General features: G+C 46.8%; 1 protein-coding gene across 1 annotated transcript in view; it reads right to left on the reverse strand.

Annotated features, from left to right (window-relative positions):
• The window catches only part of EMSY (EMSY transcriptional repressor, BRCA2 interacting), a 65,313-nt gene that overhangs the window by 18,189 nt on the left and 28,587 nt on the right, over positions 1-18,537 (reverse strand). The window contains 9 exon segments of the mRNA XM_087720982.1: positions 249-288; positions 290-414; positions 1,607-1,805; positions 5,360-5,563; positions 7,706-7,842; positions 10,357-10,392; positions 13,302-13,475; positions 14,859-15,008; positions 16,383-16,598. Coding sequence (XP_087577108.1) covers positions 249-288; positions 290-414; positions 1,607-1,805; positions 5,360-5,563; positions 7,706-7,842; positions 10,357-10,392; positions 13,302-13,475; positions 14,859-15,008; positions 16,383-16,598 — 1,281 coding nt within the window.

Here is an 18,537-nt window from a genome sequence, read left to right on the forward strand (position 1 = left end):
AAAATGAGGACCCAGATTGTTGGGGGGCAATATGCTGACTCTCTGTAAACCGCTTAGAGAGGCCTGAAAGGCCTATGAAGCGGTATATAAGTCTACTGCTATTGCTATTGCTAAAAGTGGCATCGCGAATCCAACCAGGGCCAACTGATAACCTTTGGCTCTTAGAAATAACACAGAAAAGACAAATTCCAAAAGAGTTTCCTTGAGGCAACTGGGGGAAAAAGTGAGGTTTTTTTGCAGATATTCACCAGTCGTCTGCTGGAGCTCCAACAAGGCTTTAATGGTCGACCGTTGCCGACTGAGCTTCGCCAGAGACATCTTGGTAGATGATGGTGGGACTGGAATCCACGGAGATTTCATGTTCCGACCAATCCTGGCTCCGGGAAGCGATGACATGGACCACGGGCTGGGAATCTGAGACCAAGAAAGAGATGGATCACCTAAGTTGACCTCTTTCTTCACAAGAACCTCATTTACAGAGTCTCTACAGCCGTGTTCTTCTGCTGCGGCTGGCCATGCTTCATGTTGACATATCGGATGTGGGAGGAAGCCAAAACTAACTTGTTAACTAGGATGCTAGTCCAGCATGCATGTTCTGTTTTGATTCTATTCTGATTCTATTCTATTCTATCCCCGTTATTCTATTCCATTTCATTTCCATTATTCTGTTCCATATTCCATTCCATATTCCATATTCCATTCCATTATTCAATTCCATTCCATTATTCAATTCCATTCCATTATTCAATTCCATTCCATATTCCATTCCATTCCATATTCCATTCCATTCCATATTCCATTCCATATTCCATTCCATCCTACATTCTATATTCCATTCCATTCCATATTCCATTCCATTATTCAATTCCATTCCATACTCCATTCCATATTCCATATTCCATTCCATTATTCAATTCCATTCCATTATTCAATTCCATTCCATATTCCATTCCATTCCATCCTACATTCTATTATTCCATTCCATATTCCATTCCATTATTCCATTCCATATTCCATATTCCATTCCATTCCATTATTCAATTCAATTCCATTCCATATTCCATTCCATTCCATATTCCATTCATTATTCATTCCATTCCATTATTCAATTCAATTCCATATTCCATTCCATTCCATACTCCATTCCATTCCATTCTATATTCCATTCCATTATTCAATTCTATTCCATTCCATACTCCATTCCATATTCCATTTCATTCCATATTCCATTCCATTATTTCTATTCTATTCCTATTCTATTGAGCTAGCCAGCCTCCCCTCCCCCCCCCCTCAAGGTCAAACACAACCCTGATGCAGCCCTCAGTGAAATCGAGTTTGACCCCCTGAGCTAGAGCTTGGGTCTCTCCAAGCTTGGCCACTTTTGAGACTCGTGGACTTTAACTCCCAGAATTCCCAGCTGACCATGAGAATTCTGGGAGTTGAAGTCCACAAGCCTGAAAAGGGGCCAAGCTTGGAGAGACGCGGACTAGGACTTTCTCTCCCTGGGGAGACTGAGAAAAATGCTCCGAGGGAACCTTAAAAAGGAGTTCTCCAACAAATATCAACCCCCAATAGATTCCCTAAGTCAAACCTCTGCCCTGTTCACCTTGGGAACTTTGGATGGACTCCACCGAGGAGGAACTGCTGTCGGTGTACACCAGGGGCTCTTCCTTCACCTCTGGCAGGAAAGCGTTGCTGGTCTCCACCACGCGGGAGGCCTGTTGGAGGGTCTCCGTCACCAGCTGCCTCGCCTGCTCGCTGACCACCGTGGCCTGGAAGGTCACTGGCTTGGGTTTGATGAGGACCTACGAGGGAAGCAAAGTGTTCTGCCTTGACGGGTCACAACCCACCGGACGTCTTTCCCAAAGCCATAATGCAATGCGAGCATGCCGCCCCCATGCGCCCAGCCCCCTATGCATGCATGTGCAACACCTCTATGCTCCCCCACCCATGCACGTGCAACCCCTCCCCCCCCCGTTTTTGGCCTAGTAGGCCTCCCTGCAGCCTCCTGGGAGCAAAAGCAGGCCATGGAAGGGTACCCCCTCCTTTTCCCCATTTTGGGCCTAGTAGGCCTCCTGCAGCCTCCTGGGAGCAAAAGCAGGCCATGAAATGGTACCCCTCCTCCCTTATTCCCCATTTTGGGCCTAGTAGGTCTCCGTGCAGCCTCCTGGGAGCAAAAGCAGGCCATGAAAGGGTACCCCCTCCCTTATTCCCTGTTTTGGGCTACTAGTAGGCCTCCCTGCAGCCTCCTGGGAGCAAAAGCAGGCCATGAAAGGGTACCGCCCCCCCCCCCCCCCCTTATTCCCCGTTTTGGGCCTAGTAGGCCTCCCTGCAGCCTCCTGGGAGCAAAAGCAGGCCATGAAAGGATACCCCCTCCCTTATTCCTGTTTTGGGCCTAGTAGGCCTCCCTGCAGCCTCCTGGGAGCAAAAGCAGGCCATGAAAGGGTACCCCCTCCCTTATTCCCTGTTTTTGGCCTAGTAGGCCTCCCTGCAGCCTCCTGGGAGCAAAAACAGGCCATGGAAAGGATACCCCCTCCCTTATTCCCTGTTTTGGGCCTAGTAGGCCTCCCTGCAGCCTCCTGGAGCAAAACAGGCCGCAGGGGGCCCTGCACTGTCCCCCACGGCCTGTTTTGGGCCTAGTAGGCCTCCCTGCAGCCTCCTGGGAGCAAAAGCAGGCCATGGAAGGGCATCTTGCCTCATTTTGGGCCTAGTATGCCTCGCTGCATCCTCCTGGGAGCAAAAACAGGCCGCAGGGGGGCCTGCAGTGTCCCCCATGCCCCGTTTTGGGCCTAGCAGGCCTCCCTGCATCCCCCTGGGAACAAAAACAGGCCATGGGAAGGGCATCATGCCCTCTTTTGGGCCTAGTAGGACTCCATGCATCCTCCTGGGAGCAAAAACAGGCCGCAGGGGCATGTGCGGCATAGACCCAAAAATCAGCTAGCCAGCAGGAGGCGCGGCGGACGCATGCGCGGTGGAGCTGAGCTGGGGCGACCACTCGTTTGCCAGCGGAGAGGGCTCTGCGTGCCAACTCTGCCATAGGTTCGCCATCCTTTCTGACCGATGGCAGTCCCGTCTCTCCTTGAAAGCTTCCAGGGATGAAGCTCCCACAACCTCTGTGGGCTTGACCCCCCCCACTCCTCCCTGTCGGCTGTGACCAGGGGGGCCTTTGCCCAGGTTCGCCTGGTGCACCAGTTGCGGCCCTATTTGGACCGGGAGGCACTGCAAACAGTCACTCACGCCCTCGTCACCTCAAGACTGGATTACTGTAATGCGCTCTACATGGGGCTGCCCCTGAAAAGTGTTCGGAGACTGCAATTAGTCCAGAACGCAGCCGTGCGAGCGATACTGGGTGTACCTAGGTGTACCTATGTTACACCTATCCTCCGCGAGCTGCACTGGCTTCCTATTGGTCTCCCGAGCACGATTCAAGGTGCTGGTTATCACCTTTAAAGCCCTACATGGCTTAGGACCCGGATATCTTCGAGACCGTCTTCTGCCGCACACCTCCCTAAGACCAATAAGATCGCTCAGGATGGGCCTTCTCCAGGTGCCATCAGCTGGACAATGCCGGCTGGCGACGCCTCGGAGTAGGGCCTTCTCTGTTGCCGCTCCGGCCCTATGGAATGAGCTACCCCCAGAGATCCGGGCCCTACCCACTCTCATGGCCTTCCGGAAAGCTATTAAGGCCTGGGGCTGTTGACCTCTGGATTGAGGTCCAGCCCCGTTTAGATTGGGTGCATGTTGTGTCTTTTTAAATTTGTCGTGTTTTTTATCTGTTTTTAATTTCTCTTAATTTCTGTTTCCGTAAGCCGCCCGGAGTCCTTCGGGATTTGGGCGGCCTATAAATTTAATAAACAGTTAAACAGTTAAACTTTTTTGGGGAACCCCTCAAATACCGGAATATTGCTCTGGTGTTCCTCCCCCCTAGTCCTTTTTTTCTCTAGACTGGCCTAGCCCAAATCCTGCAACCGTTCTTGATATTTCTTTTTCTTTTTTTAAAATAATTTTTATTGAATGTTTTAATCTTTATAAACAATAAAGAAGACATAACAAGGGGAACAAAACACAACATACATAACAACATACAGTAATTTTACAGCTTTCTAAATCGGCTTTCCTGCTTAGCTTTTATATTTCTCCCTTCTGCATTGCCTTCCTATTGCTTTAACCTTGTCCTATAATGTAGCAAATGTACTATTAACACTTATAATAATATTCATTATTTGTATCGCCATATATTTATATTCTCTATTTTCTGTTTTGGCTTCTGACTTCTAGCCACTTATACATTTTATTCCATACTTTATAGAAGTCCGATTCTGGACTGTGCCGAAATGGATAAATTAACGAAAGAAATACAGGGAAAGGAAGAATCAGAATTCTACCAGACATGGGATAAATGGTATAGGTGGATGGAGGAAAGAAACAAAAAGCAATGAAAGAATATAACAACACTCAAAAATAATAGTTATGAGTAAAATAAGAGGGTTAAGAATGGTGAAACCTAAATGAAATACGATAAAGGGGAAATAATATAATGTGAGCGATATCGATTGATGATTGCTAAGATAAAAAACAGGAAGTTCCTGTTCGCACTGTATTATATAAATGTGGTGTACGTCTAATTAGGGTGTCTGTGTGTGATAGCAGTTAGACTTATATACCGCTTCATAGGGCTTTCAGCCTCTCTAAGCGGTTTACAGAGTCAGCATATCGCCCCCAACAATTCGGGTCCTCATTTTATCCACCTCGGAAGGATGGAAGGCTGAGTCAACCTTGAGCCGGTGAGATTTGAACAGCGAACTGCAGAACTGCAGTCAGCTGAAGTAGCCTGCAGTGCTGCACTCTAACCACTGCGCCACCTATGGCTCATTTGTGTGTGTATTTTACATGTTTATTAATAAAAATCTAAAAACAAAAAAGAAGTCCGATTCTTCTCTTTATTTTAGTTCTATTGTCATTTTATCCATTTCTGCGCCATTCGAGTATTTTCCTGATTATAGTTTCATCTGAGGGTATGTTGATTCCCCCCCCCCCCCCCAGTTTTGTGCGAAAGCAATCCTGGCTGCAGTGAGTGTGTGTATGATTATGTATTGAGATGGTTTATCCATTTTTTTTGGCCTAGTAGTTCCTAATAAGATTGCTTCTGGTTTGAGTTCTATTTTTCACTCAGTGATTTCTTCCAACCATTTCCGAATTTTGCACCAGTACTTCCTTGTGATGGGGCACGTCCACCACATATGACAGAATGTCGTTCTTCATATTTCTCATGCAACCTCTTGGGAAAATTAAGGACCCACCTTTGAGGTTGATTCTTTGCTCATCCAAAGACTTTAAAAGAAAAAGAAAAGAGGCTTACCTGAGTTTTCCCTTGCTGTCCGTATACAATTTTGGTGGGGATAATTTTGGTTGCTGGCTGGACGCCGGAGCCAATCCCTTTCGGCTGCGTGACGATCATTTTCGTAATGGGCCGGGTGGCAGTGATGATAGCTGGTTTGGCACCAGCTGGGACGCCTTGAATCGTTTTCTCTCCTGAAAACCACAGGAACAACAATTTAATGTCCTACGGGATTTTGGTCTGCAAACTTCCAGGGTTAGGGAATCAGGGTGGATAAAAATTGATGATTTTAAATATATGTATATTAAAAAAACAAGGTTTTTTTTTCAAATTTAGAATGCTTTTTTAAAATTAAAATGGGATTTTTTATATTTCTATCACATTTATTTTAATAAATAAAATTTATTTTATTTCCTTCCTTCCTCCCTTCCTCCCTTCCTCCCTCCCTCCTCCCTTCCTTCCTCCCTCCCTCCCTCCCTCCCTCCTTCTTCCCTTAATAAAGCATTTAATAAAATGCTTTGGAAGTAAAACTGTATCTTAAAGATAGTTTTCTACTGAAGATACATTCATAATGTAGTTTATTCAGCATGAAATGGAGCTTAGTTACGTAGCATGAGAGGCTGTAGATTCCGCAATATTGGGAGTCAACAGCGGGTCGTAGGAGAAGCCGCTGCGGGATGGAGATAACAGCTGCTCTTTAAAAATTATGGTTTAAATCGAGTTGATTTCAATCAAGCCTTTTTACTAGTGATTTAAATCGAGATTTAAATTGTGATTTAAATCGACTTGATTTAAACTAAATACACCCGGTAGGGTATACAGCTACTTCTCTACCAGTATAGGGAGTCCTTGACTTAACAATCTTTCATCCTTCTGAGGTCAGTAAAATGAGGACCCAGATGGTTGGGGGCAAGAGGCTAACTCTGTAAACCATTCAGAGGGCTATAAAAGCAATGTGAAGCGGTATATAAGTCTATTGCCCTTCCTTCCTTCCTTCCTTCCTTCCTTCTCCTTCCTTCCTTCCTTCCTTCCTTCCTTCCTTCCTTCCTTCCTTCCTTCCTGTAAGACACTGTGAAGCGGTATATAAGTCTAAGTGCTACTGCCCTTCCTTCCTTCCTACGTTCCTCCCTCCTCCCTCCCGTTTATAAAATGAGGACCCAGATAGTTGGGGGCAAGAGGCTGACTCTGTAAACTGCTCAGAAGGCTATAGAAGCAATGTGAAGCGGCATATAAGTCTAAGTGCTATTGCCTTTCCTTCTTTCCTTCCTTCCTGTAAAACACTGTGAAGCGGTATATAAGTCTAAGTACTATTGCCCTTCCTTCCTTCCTTCCTTCCTCCCTCCCTCCCTTCCTTCCTTCCAAACACTGTGAAGCGGTATATAAGTCTAAGTCCTATTGCCCTTCCTCCCTTCCTAACACTGTGAAGCGGTATATAAGTCTAAGTGCTATTCCCCTTCCTCCCTTCCTTCCTTCCTCCCTCCCTCCCTCCCTCCCTTCCTTCCTTCCAAACACTGTGAAGCGGTATATAAGTCTAAGTCCTATTGCCCTTCCTTCCTTCCAAACACTGTGAAGCGGTATATAAGTCTAAGTCCTATTGCCCTTCCTCCCTCCCTCCCTCCCTCCCGTCCGTTTGTAAAATGGTCTGTAAAATGAGGACCCAGATTGTTGGGGGCAACATGCTGACTCTGAAAAGCGCTTAGAGACGGCTGTAACAGTACTATGAAGCAGTAGATAAGTCTAACTGCTATTGCTATTAACAGCAGCCTCGCCTAGCAATCGGAATTCTGATTCCAATTGTAATCATACGTCAAAGACCTGTAAAAGTTTTGCCTCTGGATCAGAAATGCTGAAAATTAAAAAGCAGATTCTGTAGCTTGAAAAAAAAATTGAAACCCCTTGCTCTAGAACCCTAAAGGTTCCCCTCGGACATCTGTGCTACTCGTTCCCAACTCTAGGGGGCGGTGTTCATTTGTGTTTCAAAGCTGAAAAGCCAGCGCTGTCCGAAGACGTCTCCGTGGTCATGTGGCCGGCATGACTCAACGCCTTCGAAGGCGCATGGAACGCTGTTCCCTTCCCACCAAAGGTGGTTCCTATTTGTCTACTGGCATTTTTTACCTGCTTTCGAACTGCTAGGTTGGCAGAAGCTGGGACAAGTCACGGGAGCTCACTCCGTTACGCGGCGCTAGGGATTCCAACCGCCGAACTGCCGACATTTCTATCGACAAGCTCAGTGTCTTAGCCACTGAGCCACCGTGTTCCTTTCTAGAACCTTAAACAAGGCTAATTAAGACCCCCTGAACACACAAGGTCCTTTTTAGGGGCCCACCAGATGTTGGGGTTGCTGTTCTCGGGCAGATGTGGACTTACCCCCGCATTCAGCAACGTCGTGACCACGTTTTTCCCGGGAAGTCCTTGGATGGTGGTGCCTTTTCCCGCAGTTTTCTGCACGACAATGACGTTGGGCTTCGACGTCACCGGGATAGTGGTGATCTTGGTGGTCGTTCCTTGAGAGGAAGGAAAACAGCAAAGGTGACGGATGTGAAGGAGGAGCCATGCCTCACGGCTTCATCCCCTTGCACATTACAGAGAGTCCTCGACTTACGACCATAATGGGATCCCCAAATTTCCATCACTAAGCAAACTAGGTAAAGCTAAAGGTTCCCTTCGCACATATGTGCTAGACGTTTCCGACTCTAGGGGGCAGTGCTCATCTCCCTTTCAAAGCAGAAGAGCCAGCGCTCTCCGAAGACGTCTCCATGGTCATGTGGCTGGCAGGACTAAACACCAAAGGCGCACAGAACACTTTTCCCTTCCCACCAAAGGTGGTTCCTATTTTTCTACTTGCGTTTTTTACGTGCTTTTGAACTGCTAGGTTGGCAGAAGCTGGGACAAGTCACGGGAGCTCACTCCATTGCGCGGCGCTAGGGATTCGAACTGCCAAACAGCCAGCCCTTCTGATCGATAAGCTCAGCGCCTTAGCCACTGAGCCACCGTGTTCCTATACTCTTATCTATCTATCTATCTATCTATCTATCTATCTATCTATCTATCTATCTATCTATCATCTATCTATCTATCTATCCATCCCTATCTATCTATCTATCTATCTATCTATCTATCTATCTATCTATCTATCTATCTATCTATATCTATCCATATCTATATCTATATCTATCCATATCTATATCTATAACTATCCATATCTATCTATTCATATCTATCTATCCATCCATCTATCATCTATCCATATCTATATCTATCCATATCTATCCATATCTATCTATCTATCTATCTCTATCTATCTATCTATCTATCTATCTATCTATCTATCTATCTATCTATCTATCCATCCATATCCATATCTATCCATATCTATCTATCCATCTATCCATCCATCCATCCATCATCTATCCATATCTATATCTATCCATATCTATCCATATCTATCTATTCATATCTATCTATCATCCATCCATCTATCATCTATCCATACCTATATCTATCCATATCTATATCTATCCATATCTATATCTATCCATAATTAATATCTATATCTATCCATATCTATCTATCTATCTATCTATCTATCTATCTATCTATCTATCTATCTATCTATCTATATCTATCCATATCTATCTATCCATCTATCCATCCATCCATCCATCCATCCATCATCTATCCATATCTATATCTATCCATATCTATATCTATCCATATCTATATCTATATCTATCCATATCTATCCATATCTATCTATTCATATCTATCTATCCATCCATCTATCATCTATCCATATCTATATCTATCCATATCTATCTATCTATCTATCTATCTATCTATCTATCTATCTATCTATCTATCTACCATATCTATATCTATCCATATCTATCCATATCTATCTATCCATCTATCCATCCATCCATCATCTATCCATATCTATATCTATCCATATCTATATCTATCCATATCTATCCATCCATCCATCCATCCATCTACGTATCTATACCTCTCTCTCTCTCTCTCTCTCTCTCTCACACACACCACACACACACACACACACACACGCACGTATACAAGCGAAGTAGTTGGGAGAATTACATGGAACTACGACAGATGGTAGTGGAGTGAATTTCACCCTGTTTTTTTACAACCTGTCTTGTCACAGTTAAGCGAATCCACAGAGGCGGTTGAGTTAGTGACAAGGCTGTTCAGCGAAGGTCACCCAAGGGAATCAGGTGACCTGGGGACACTGCGGCCTTTGTAAAGGCGAGTAAATAATCAATTATCTGAATTTGGATCACCTGACCGTGGGGGGGTGCCCTGCAACGGTCGTTAAGTATGAAAACTGGCTGCAAGTCACTTTGTTCAGTGCTATTGTAACTTCGAAGGATCCCTTAAAGAATGGTCGTAAGTCGAGGACCACCTGTAGCGGGGCAATCACATGTGAGAACCCTGACTAAACTTTAATGTGGAGATGAGGAAATCATCAATGAGACCCCAGAACCCCTTCCCCATTGAGGGCAAGGGAGGGATGCAAACTGCCTAAAGACCCCTTTGATTTCGCCCCAGAAAACGTGGCTGCGTAGGAGCCCTGGTGGTGCAGTGGTTAGAGTGCAGTATTGCAGGCTGATTCTGCCCACCGCCAGGAGTTCGATCCTGACCGGCTCAAGGTTAACTCAGCCTTCGGTCCTTCCGAGGTGGGTAAAATGAGGACCGATGGTTGGGGGCAAGAGGCTGACTCTTAAGAGAGGGCTATAAAGCACTGTGAAGCGGTATATAAGTCTAAGAGCTATTGCTATTTTTTTCTTTCCTTTCTCCTTCTCCTTCCTCGTCTTCCTCTCTCATTTCCCCTTCCTCCTTCTCCCCTTCCTTCCTTCCCTTCTCGCTTTTGCATTCTCTTCTTTCCTCCTTCTCCCCGTTCTTTCCTTCCCTCCCTTTCTGTTCTCTTCCCTTTCTCCTTCCTTCTCCCCTTCCTCTTTTTTTCCCCTTTTCCCACTAACTAGCGCATCGCTGGGTACCTTTTTGCTGAAAATACGTCTTCATCAAGGAGTTACCTTAAAGAAAAATGAAAATAAAATAGGTTGATTTACAGACAAGTGTCATTTGCTCAGGAACTTAGGGTGGGAAGTTCCTGTTAAAACATCTGGCACGCCTTGCAACATCAAGCTCCGTTTTCGCTGGCGGAAGGATGGAGGCTGTCGCGGCCGAAAACAGATGTCGAGCTGGCCACGCCCACCCTGGCTATGCTTCCCCCACCCCCCAAGGTCAAATACAACAGCCCTCAATGACGTTGTGTGTTTGACACCTCTGTTCTAGAGTCTCCACATCTTTTCTACATCGTGGCGACCAGAACTGGATGCCGTATTCCAAGTGTGGCCTTTCCAAGGCCTTATAAAGTGATATTAACGCTTCACGTGATCTTGATTCTCTCCCTCTGTTGATGCAGCCTAGAACTGTGTTGGCTTTTTTGGCAGCTGCTGCACACGGCTGGCTCCTATTTAAATGGTTGTCCACTAGGATTCCAAAATCCCTTTCACAGTTACCCACATTAAGCCAAGTGTCACCTAGCCTGTACCTACAGTATATCACAGGAGTGTTTTGTAAATATTTAAGTATCTCTTTCGAACATTATCACTTAGGGGTGTACTCACTTTTGTTGCCCGCAGTTTAAGACATTAATGGCTGCCTGTTGCCTTATTTTGAGGGGACAGCACATTGACACTGTTATTCAAGCTGTGTAAGAGAGCCGAGGTGGCGCAGTGGTTAAATGCAGCACTGCAGGCTACTTCAGCTGACTGCAGTTCTGCAGTTCGGCTGTTCAAATCTCACCGGCTCAAGGTTGACTCAGCCTTCCATCCTTCCGAGGTGGGTAAAATGAGGACCCGGATTGTTGTTGGGGGCAATATGCTGACTCTGTAAACCGCTTAGAGAGGGCTGAAAGCCCTATGAAGCGGTATATAAGTCTAACTGCTATTGCTATTGCTACTCACTACTTTACATTTATGCCAAGTGTCATTTCTTCAGGGTTATCAAGTGAAAAGATATACTTAAATATTTACAAAATGTGAGAAGGGTATACTCACTTCTGTTATATACTGTATATATTTTTTTAAAAATACAATAGCAGAGTTGGAAGGGACCTTGGAGGTCTTCTAGTCCAACCCCCTGCTCAAACAGGAGACCCTATCCCATTTCAGCCAGGTGACTGTCCAATCTCTTCTTGAAAACCTCCAGTGATGAAGCACCCACAACTTCTGGAGGCAAGCTGTTCCACTGGTTAATTGTTCTAAATATCAAGAAATTTCTCCTCAGTTCTAAGTTGCTTCTCTCCTTGATTAGTTTCCACCCATTGCTTCTTGTTCTACCCTCAGGTGCCTTGGAGAATAGCTTGACTCCCTCTTCTTTGTGGCAATCCCTGAGATATCGGAAGATTACTATCATGTCTCCCCTAGTCCTTATAATACAATACAATACAATAGCAGAGTTGGAAGGGACCTTGGAGGTCTTCTAGTCCAACCCCCTGCCTAGGCAGGAAACCCTATACCGTTTCAGACAAATGGCTATCCAGCATCTTCTTAAAGACTTCCAGTGTTGGGGCATTCACAACTTCTGGAGGCAACTTCTGTTCCACTGGCTAATTGTACTCACTGTCAGGAAATTTCTCCTCCATTCTAAGTTGCTTCTCTCCTTGATTAGTTTCTACCGGTTCGGACAAGTCGGTAGTAACTTTCATTAAACTAGACATACCCAAAATTCCTGCAACTGTTCCTCATATGTTTTAGTCTCCAGTCCCCTAATTCTCTTTGTTGCTCTTCTCTGCACTCTTTCCAGAGTCTCCACATCTTTTCTACATCGTGGTGACCAAAACTGAATGCAGGATTCCAAGTGTGGCTTTCCCAAGGCATCATATTTCCTTGCCTAAATGTAAAACCTTATTTTTATCTACATTTGGTTGGATAGGGCCCGTTGTTCAAGTCTGTCAAGATCTTTTTGGATCCCGAGTGTGTCTTCTGGGGTGTTGGCAATTCCTGCCAGCTTAGTGTCGCCTGCAAATTTGATGAGTCCCCCTTTCTATTCCTTCGTCCCATTTCTAGTCCTCCATCACTACAGCACTCAGTGGTTTCTACTACCTTCCTTTGGGGTCTATTATGGCTGAAAGAGGAAACTTGCAGCAAAATAATCTCTAAATTTCAGGGTTTCTTTTTTCCTGATTGGTTTTCAATTAAAAGTGGCCTGTGGATCTTGTCAAATACTTCTAGTTAGGACTTCTAGTGTTAATATGGATAGTAATGGAGATAGTGGACAGCCTTGTCTTGTTCCTTTTTTTATATTAAAATTTTCTGCCTTCATCGTATTTATAAATTCTTCCGAGGTGGCGCAGTGGTTAGGGTGCAGTACTGCAGGCCACTTCAGCTGACTGCTAGTTCAACAGTTCAGCGGTTCAAATCTCACCGGCTCAGGGTTGACTCAGCCTTCCATCCTTCCGAGGTGGGTGAAATGAGGACCCAGACTGTGGGGGCGATATGCTGACTCTGTAAACCGCTTAGAGAGGGCTGAAAGCCCTATGAAGCGGTATATAAGTCTAACTGCTATTGCTATTGCTATTGACCAAAGTCCATCCATTTTAATTGTTGCAACATAAATTGGCAATTTACATTATCAAACACTTTCTGGCCATCCCCCCCCAAAATTAGTGCTAATTGTTTTTCACTATGTATTTCACAAGGAATCCAAAATTCATGCTAACGTTGTTACTAATTTGTCTCAGGTTAAAAAAAAGAACCATTTTGATCACAAGGTATAAACTCAACCAGAAATCTTTTAAAATCTTTCAGTGACGATTGAGGCAAATAATCTTTCAGCAGATTATTTGGGTGCAGGAATCTACATCTCTCTAAATCTCAGGGGGTTTTTTTCTCCCCCTGATTTGGTTTCCAATTAAAAGTGGCATGTGCCTACTTACCAGAAACAAGGTTGCTGCTGATGATCTTGCCTCCCAGCGTGGCGAGCGATTTCGGGACGACCGTGATGATGCTACCGCTAGTGGTTTTCACGTAGGTGGCTGCGCCAGGCGTGCCCGTCACCCGTGCCCCTATAGAAGGGCTCACAGTCGGACGGGTGTAAGTCGCTTGAGTCCCTGTTTTAAGACGGGGGGGAAAAAAGGGGGGAGGGAACAGAGTAAGATATCCGTTTATGGTTTGATTTGCGTGACATGTGGGAAGAGGAGGAGAAGGGAGTGGCTAAAAATTGCAAATTATTATTATTATTATTATTTAATGGATTTATTGGCCGCCCAATCCTGGAGGATTGTGTTTTCTTTCCAAGCTAAGCAATTCAGGTAGCCCAGGGGATTCACGACTTGGCAACTGTTAAGACTTGTGGACTTCAACTCCCAGAATTCCTCAGTAAGCCAAAGTCCCAACTATGGTAGGTCCTTCGTCAATGTGGGCTGCAGAAGAGAACTTTCATAATTGTCCAGTTTGGTCCAGTGGTTAAAGCACCACTCTAGATACTGGGAGATGGGTGAGTTCTAGTCCTGCCTTAGGCATGAAAGCCAGGTGGGTGACTTTGGGCCAATCACCAGGAGACAGTGAGTTCTAGTCCCGCCTTAGGCACGAAAGCCAGTTGGGTGACTTTGGGCCAATCACCAGGAGACGGTGACTTCTAGTCCCGCCTTAGGCACAAAAGCCAGTTGGGTGACTTTGGGCCAATCACCAGGAGACAGTGAGTTCTAGTCCTGCCTTAGGCATGGAAGCCAGCTGGGTGACTTTGGGCCAATCACCAGGAGACAGTGAGTTCTAGTCCCGCCTTAGGCACGAAAGCCAGTTGGGTTACTTTGGGCCAATCACCAGGAGATGGTGAGTTCTAGTCCCGCCTTAGGCACGAAAGCCAGTTGGGTGATTTTGGGCCAATCACCAGGAGACAGTGACTTCTAGTCCCGCCTTAGGCACGAAAGCCATCTGGGTGACTTTGGGCCAATCACCACAACGGAGTAAGTATTAATCCCGCCTTAGGCATGAAAGCTGACTGGGTGACTTTCGGCCAATCACCAGGAGACGATAAGTTCTAGTCCCGCCTTACACATGGTGGGACGGATGCTGGATGACTTGGGCCAATCATCAGGATTCAGTGAGTTCTAGTCCCGCCTTAGGTTTGAAAGCTGGTTGGGTGACTTTGGGCCGGTCATCAGGAGATGGTGAGTTCTAGTCCCGCCTTAGGCACGAAAGACGGCTAGACGTAGCTCACTTAACAACCACCTTTCTTAGCAATGGAAGTTGTGGTCCCAATTGTGGCCATAAGTCAAGGACTATATGTAATGGGGTTGCAAACTGGCCTGTTTTTTTTTTAAATAAAGAGATAGAAGTCGATCCCGTGAAGATCAGTTCCCGTGCCCCGTGAAGATCAGTTCGTGAGTTGGCAGGCTGTCACTAAGAGCCCTGCTGCCCCCCCAGTGGAAGAGACCACCTCCCACTTCTTCCGCCCGGCATGGAAACTGGCTGGGATGGAGAGGTGGACTCACCAGCGGGAGCCGTGACCAGCTTGGTGGTCATGATGGTCCCATTGCTGCTCACCACCATGATGGGAGAGTTGCTACTGCTGGGCAGTGTCGCCGTGACAGGCTTGGGAAGGATTTTGCTCGGCTGCACCTGCTGGGTGATGATTTTGACACCTGGGGAGGAGACGTTGAAACGGGGTGGCAGGGCAAATATAGGGAGGGAGGGGGGAAGGAAGGAAGAAGGAAGGAGAGGGGAAGGAAAGGAGAGAGGGAAGGGAAGGAGGGGAGGGAAGAGAGTATGAAGAAGAGAGGGAGGGGAGGAAGGGAGGAAAGAAGGAAGGAAGGGAAAGGGAGAGAGGGAAGAGAGTATGGAGAAGAGGAAGGGGAGGAAGGAAAGAAGGAAGGAAGGTGGGAAGGAAGGAAGGAAGGAAGGAAGAAGAAAGGAGAGGGGAAGGAAAAGAGAGGAGGGAAGGGAAGAGAGTATGAAGAAAAGAGGGGAGGGGAAAAAGGGAAGGGAGGAAAGAAGGAAGGGAGAGAGGGAGGGGAGGGCAGAGAGTATGGAAAAGAGGAAGGGGAGGAAGGAAAGAAGAGGAAAGGAGAGGGGAAGAAAGGGAGAGAGGAAGGGAAGGAGGGGAGGGAAGAGAGTATAGAGAAGAGAAAGGGAAGGAAGGAAGGAAGGAAGGAAGAAGAAAGGAGAGAGGAAGGGAGGGAGGAAGGGGAGGAGGGGAGGGAGGAAAGAAGGAAGGGAAAGGGAGAGAGGGAAGAGAGTATGGAGAAGAGGAAGGGGGAAGAGGGAGGAAGGAAGAAATGAAGGGGGAAGGAGGAAAGAAAGAAGGAAGGATGGAAGGAAAGAGGGGAGAGGGAGGGAGGGAGGAAGGAAGGAAGGAAGGAAGGAAGGAAGGAAGGGGAGGGAGGATGGGGGGAGGGAGGATGGGAAGAAAGAAGGATGGAAGAATGAAAGGAAGGAGGGAGGGAGAGAGGACAGAAAATTAGAGAAAATTAAGGACACAGCCGGGATTCTAGAGCAGGTTGACAAAACATTAACATTCAGAGATTATTGAAGTACAGAGAAGTCCTCGACTTACAACCCTTTGTTCAGTGGACATTCAAAGCTGCCAAGGGACTGAAAAACTGACCTTTTTGAACACTTACGACCATTGCAGCATCCCCAGAGGACCAAAATCCAGACTCTTTGGCCACTGGCATGTACTGACGACGGTTGCAGTGTCCCAGGAAACGGGGGGGGGGGAAGAGGAGGAGTCACACGATTCCCCTTTTGCGACCTTCCAACAAGCGAAGCCAATTGGGGGGGGGGGGGAGCCAGATTCGCTTCATACACACACACCCCATTCCTAACTTCACCACTGCAGCGACTCCTTTACCAAGTTGCAGAAGGGAAGGTCGTAAAACGGGACAAAGCTCACTTTAACTTGGCTTAGCGACGGACGTTTGGGGCTCCAGTGTGGCCGTAAGTCGAGGACTACCCTCCATCTATCCTCCACCACCACCCCCCATCGTCGGGACGATACAACCCCCGTTGTACAATACCTGATTCTTGCTTGATCTGGATGGTGGGCTTAATGTGGGGGGTCAGAGGGGACTGCTGGGGTACTGGGGGCGCCTGGGGGGGAGGCGGGGCGGCCGGAGAAGCGGACGTCAGCTGCTGTTTGGGGAACTGGGCGAGGATCTGGCTGGGCGTCCCCATCAGGCTTTTCGGAGATGGTAGCCGGGCGGCGGCCACCTTGATCGCTGAGGTGCAGACCCCTGGAAGAGAGGATGATGATGGTAGGGTGGGCGCCTCCCCCAATTTCATCAGCCAAAAGAAAGCTAACCCAATCACCGTTGTGTAAACATAGAATCAAAACCACGTTCTTATTTTGTTATATTAGGCAAAGGTAAAACTTTCCCCTCGCACATACATGCCAGTCGTTCCCGTCTCTAGGGGGCGGTGCTCATCTCCGTTTCATAGCCGAAGAGCCAGCACTGTCCGAAGATGTCTCCGTGGTCATGTGGCCAGCATGACTCAATGCCCAAAGGCACACGGAACGCTGTTCCCTTCCCACCAAAGGTGGTTCCTATTTTTCTACTTGCATTTTTACCTGCTTTCGAACTGCTAGGTTGGCAGAAGCTGGGACAAGTCACGGGAGCTCACTCCATTACGTGGCGCTGGGGATTCGAACTGCCAAACAGCCAGCCTTTCTGATCGACAAGCTCAGCGCCATAGCCACTGAGCCACCATGTTCCTATAGATATCTATATCTATCCATATCTATCCATATCTATCCATATCTATCTATCTATCTATCTATCTATCTATCTATCTATCTATCTATCTATCTATCGTGGGCGCTAGAGATTCGAACTGCTGAACTGCCGACCTTTCTGATCGACAAGCTAAGCGCCATAGCCACTGAGCCACCATGTTCCTATAGATATCCATATCTATCCATATCTATCTATCTATCTATCTATCTATCTATCTATCTATCTATCTATCTATCATCTATCTATCTATCTATCTATCTATCTATCTATCTATCTATCTATCTATCTATCCAAATTCTATCTCTCTCTCTCCATATCTATGTCTGTCTGTCTGTCTGTCTGTCTGTCTGTCTGTCTGTCTGTCTGTCTATCTATCTATCTATCTATCTATCTATCTATCTATCTATCTATCTATCTATCTATCGTGGGCGCTAGAGATTCGAACTGCTTAACTGCCGAACTTTCTGATCGGCAAGCTCAGCTTCTTAGCCACTGAGCTACCGCGTTCCTCCTTTATTAGATTAGTACCGCTTGACAAAGCCTCAGTAAAGCCACACCTGGAATCCCACGCCCAGTTTTGGTTGCCGCGTTACAAAAAAGATGTTGAGACTTTGGAGAAAGTGCAGAGAAGAGCAACGAAGGTGATTAAAGGCCTGGAGACTAAAACATATGAAGAACGGTTGCAGGGTTTGGGTTTGGATAAATCTACAGAAAAGAAGGACTGGGGGGGACGGACGGACGGACATGATAGCAGTGTTCCAGTATATTGTGGTCCACAGTCTGCTGCCAACAGAGCTGGAAGCAGAGTCGGACAGTGAGGAGGTTGGGGAGGAAGATGGGCCAGTCCTGGAGTCTGGGGAGGGCTCTGAGGAAGGCTCTGTGTCGGAGGCAGAGAGGGGGCCAGAGCCGTATGCCAGTTATCAGCTGCCTTCAGAGTTGGAGATCAGTGGGGCAGAAGAACAGCTGGAGCCTGTTCCCAGTGTATGCATGCGCAGAGCTGCCAGGAGAAGGAAACAGCTAAGGAACAGGGGGTCGACTCAGGAGTAAAGGCACAGGTGGACGGTGAATGGCCCCTCCCAGAGGAAAGAAGAGGAGCAAAAGGGGAGTGGAGTTTGCAGGAGTTCCATTCATCAGAGTGAAGATCTGTTCCTGACTTCTTTGCCAAGTAATTGCTGCTACAGCGTGGCGTTTAGAAGATATCGGCCTGGCAGCTCTCCAAGCCTGATAAAGGTCTGTGGTTGTGAAATCTCATGAAAGACTGTTGGCTGCGACTTTGCTGGATGTGCACGAGAGGAATTCACATTTGCTTAATTAAAAAGGCGTTTTGTCGGGACAAGGAGTCTGCTTCATGATTTGGCCCTTGGGTGGAGGGCACCTCCGGCGTGTGCCAGGGGAGCACCACGCATGACCGTAAGCACCCTCCATGTGCGCGCATTTG

This window comes from Thamnophis sirtalis, unplaced genomic scaffold, assembly GCF_051295495.1.
Source record: "Thamnophis sirtalis isolate CommonGarterSnake01/CBP01778 unplaced genomic scaffold, rThaSir2_p1.2 scaffold_8, whole genome shotgun sequence".
In the NCBI taxonomy this organism is placed as follows: domain Eukaryota; kingdom Metazoa; phylum Chordata; class Lepidosauria; order Squamata; family Natricidae; genus Thamnophis; species Thamnophis sirtalis.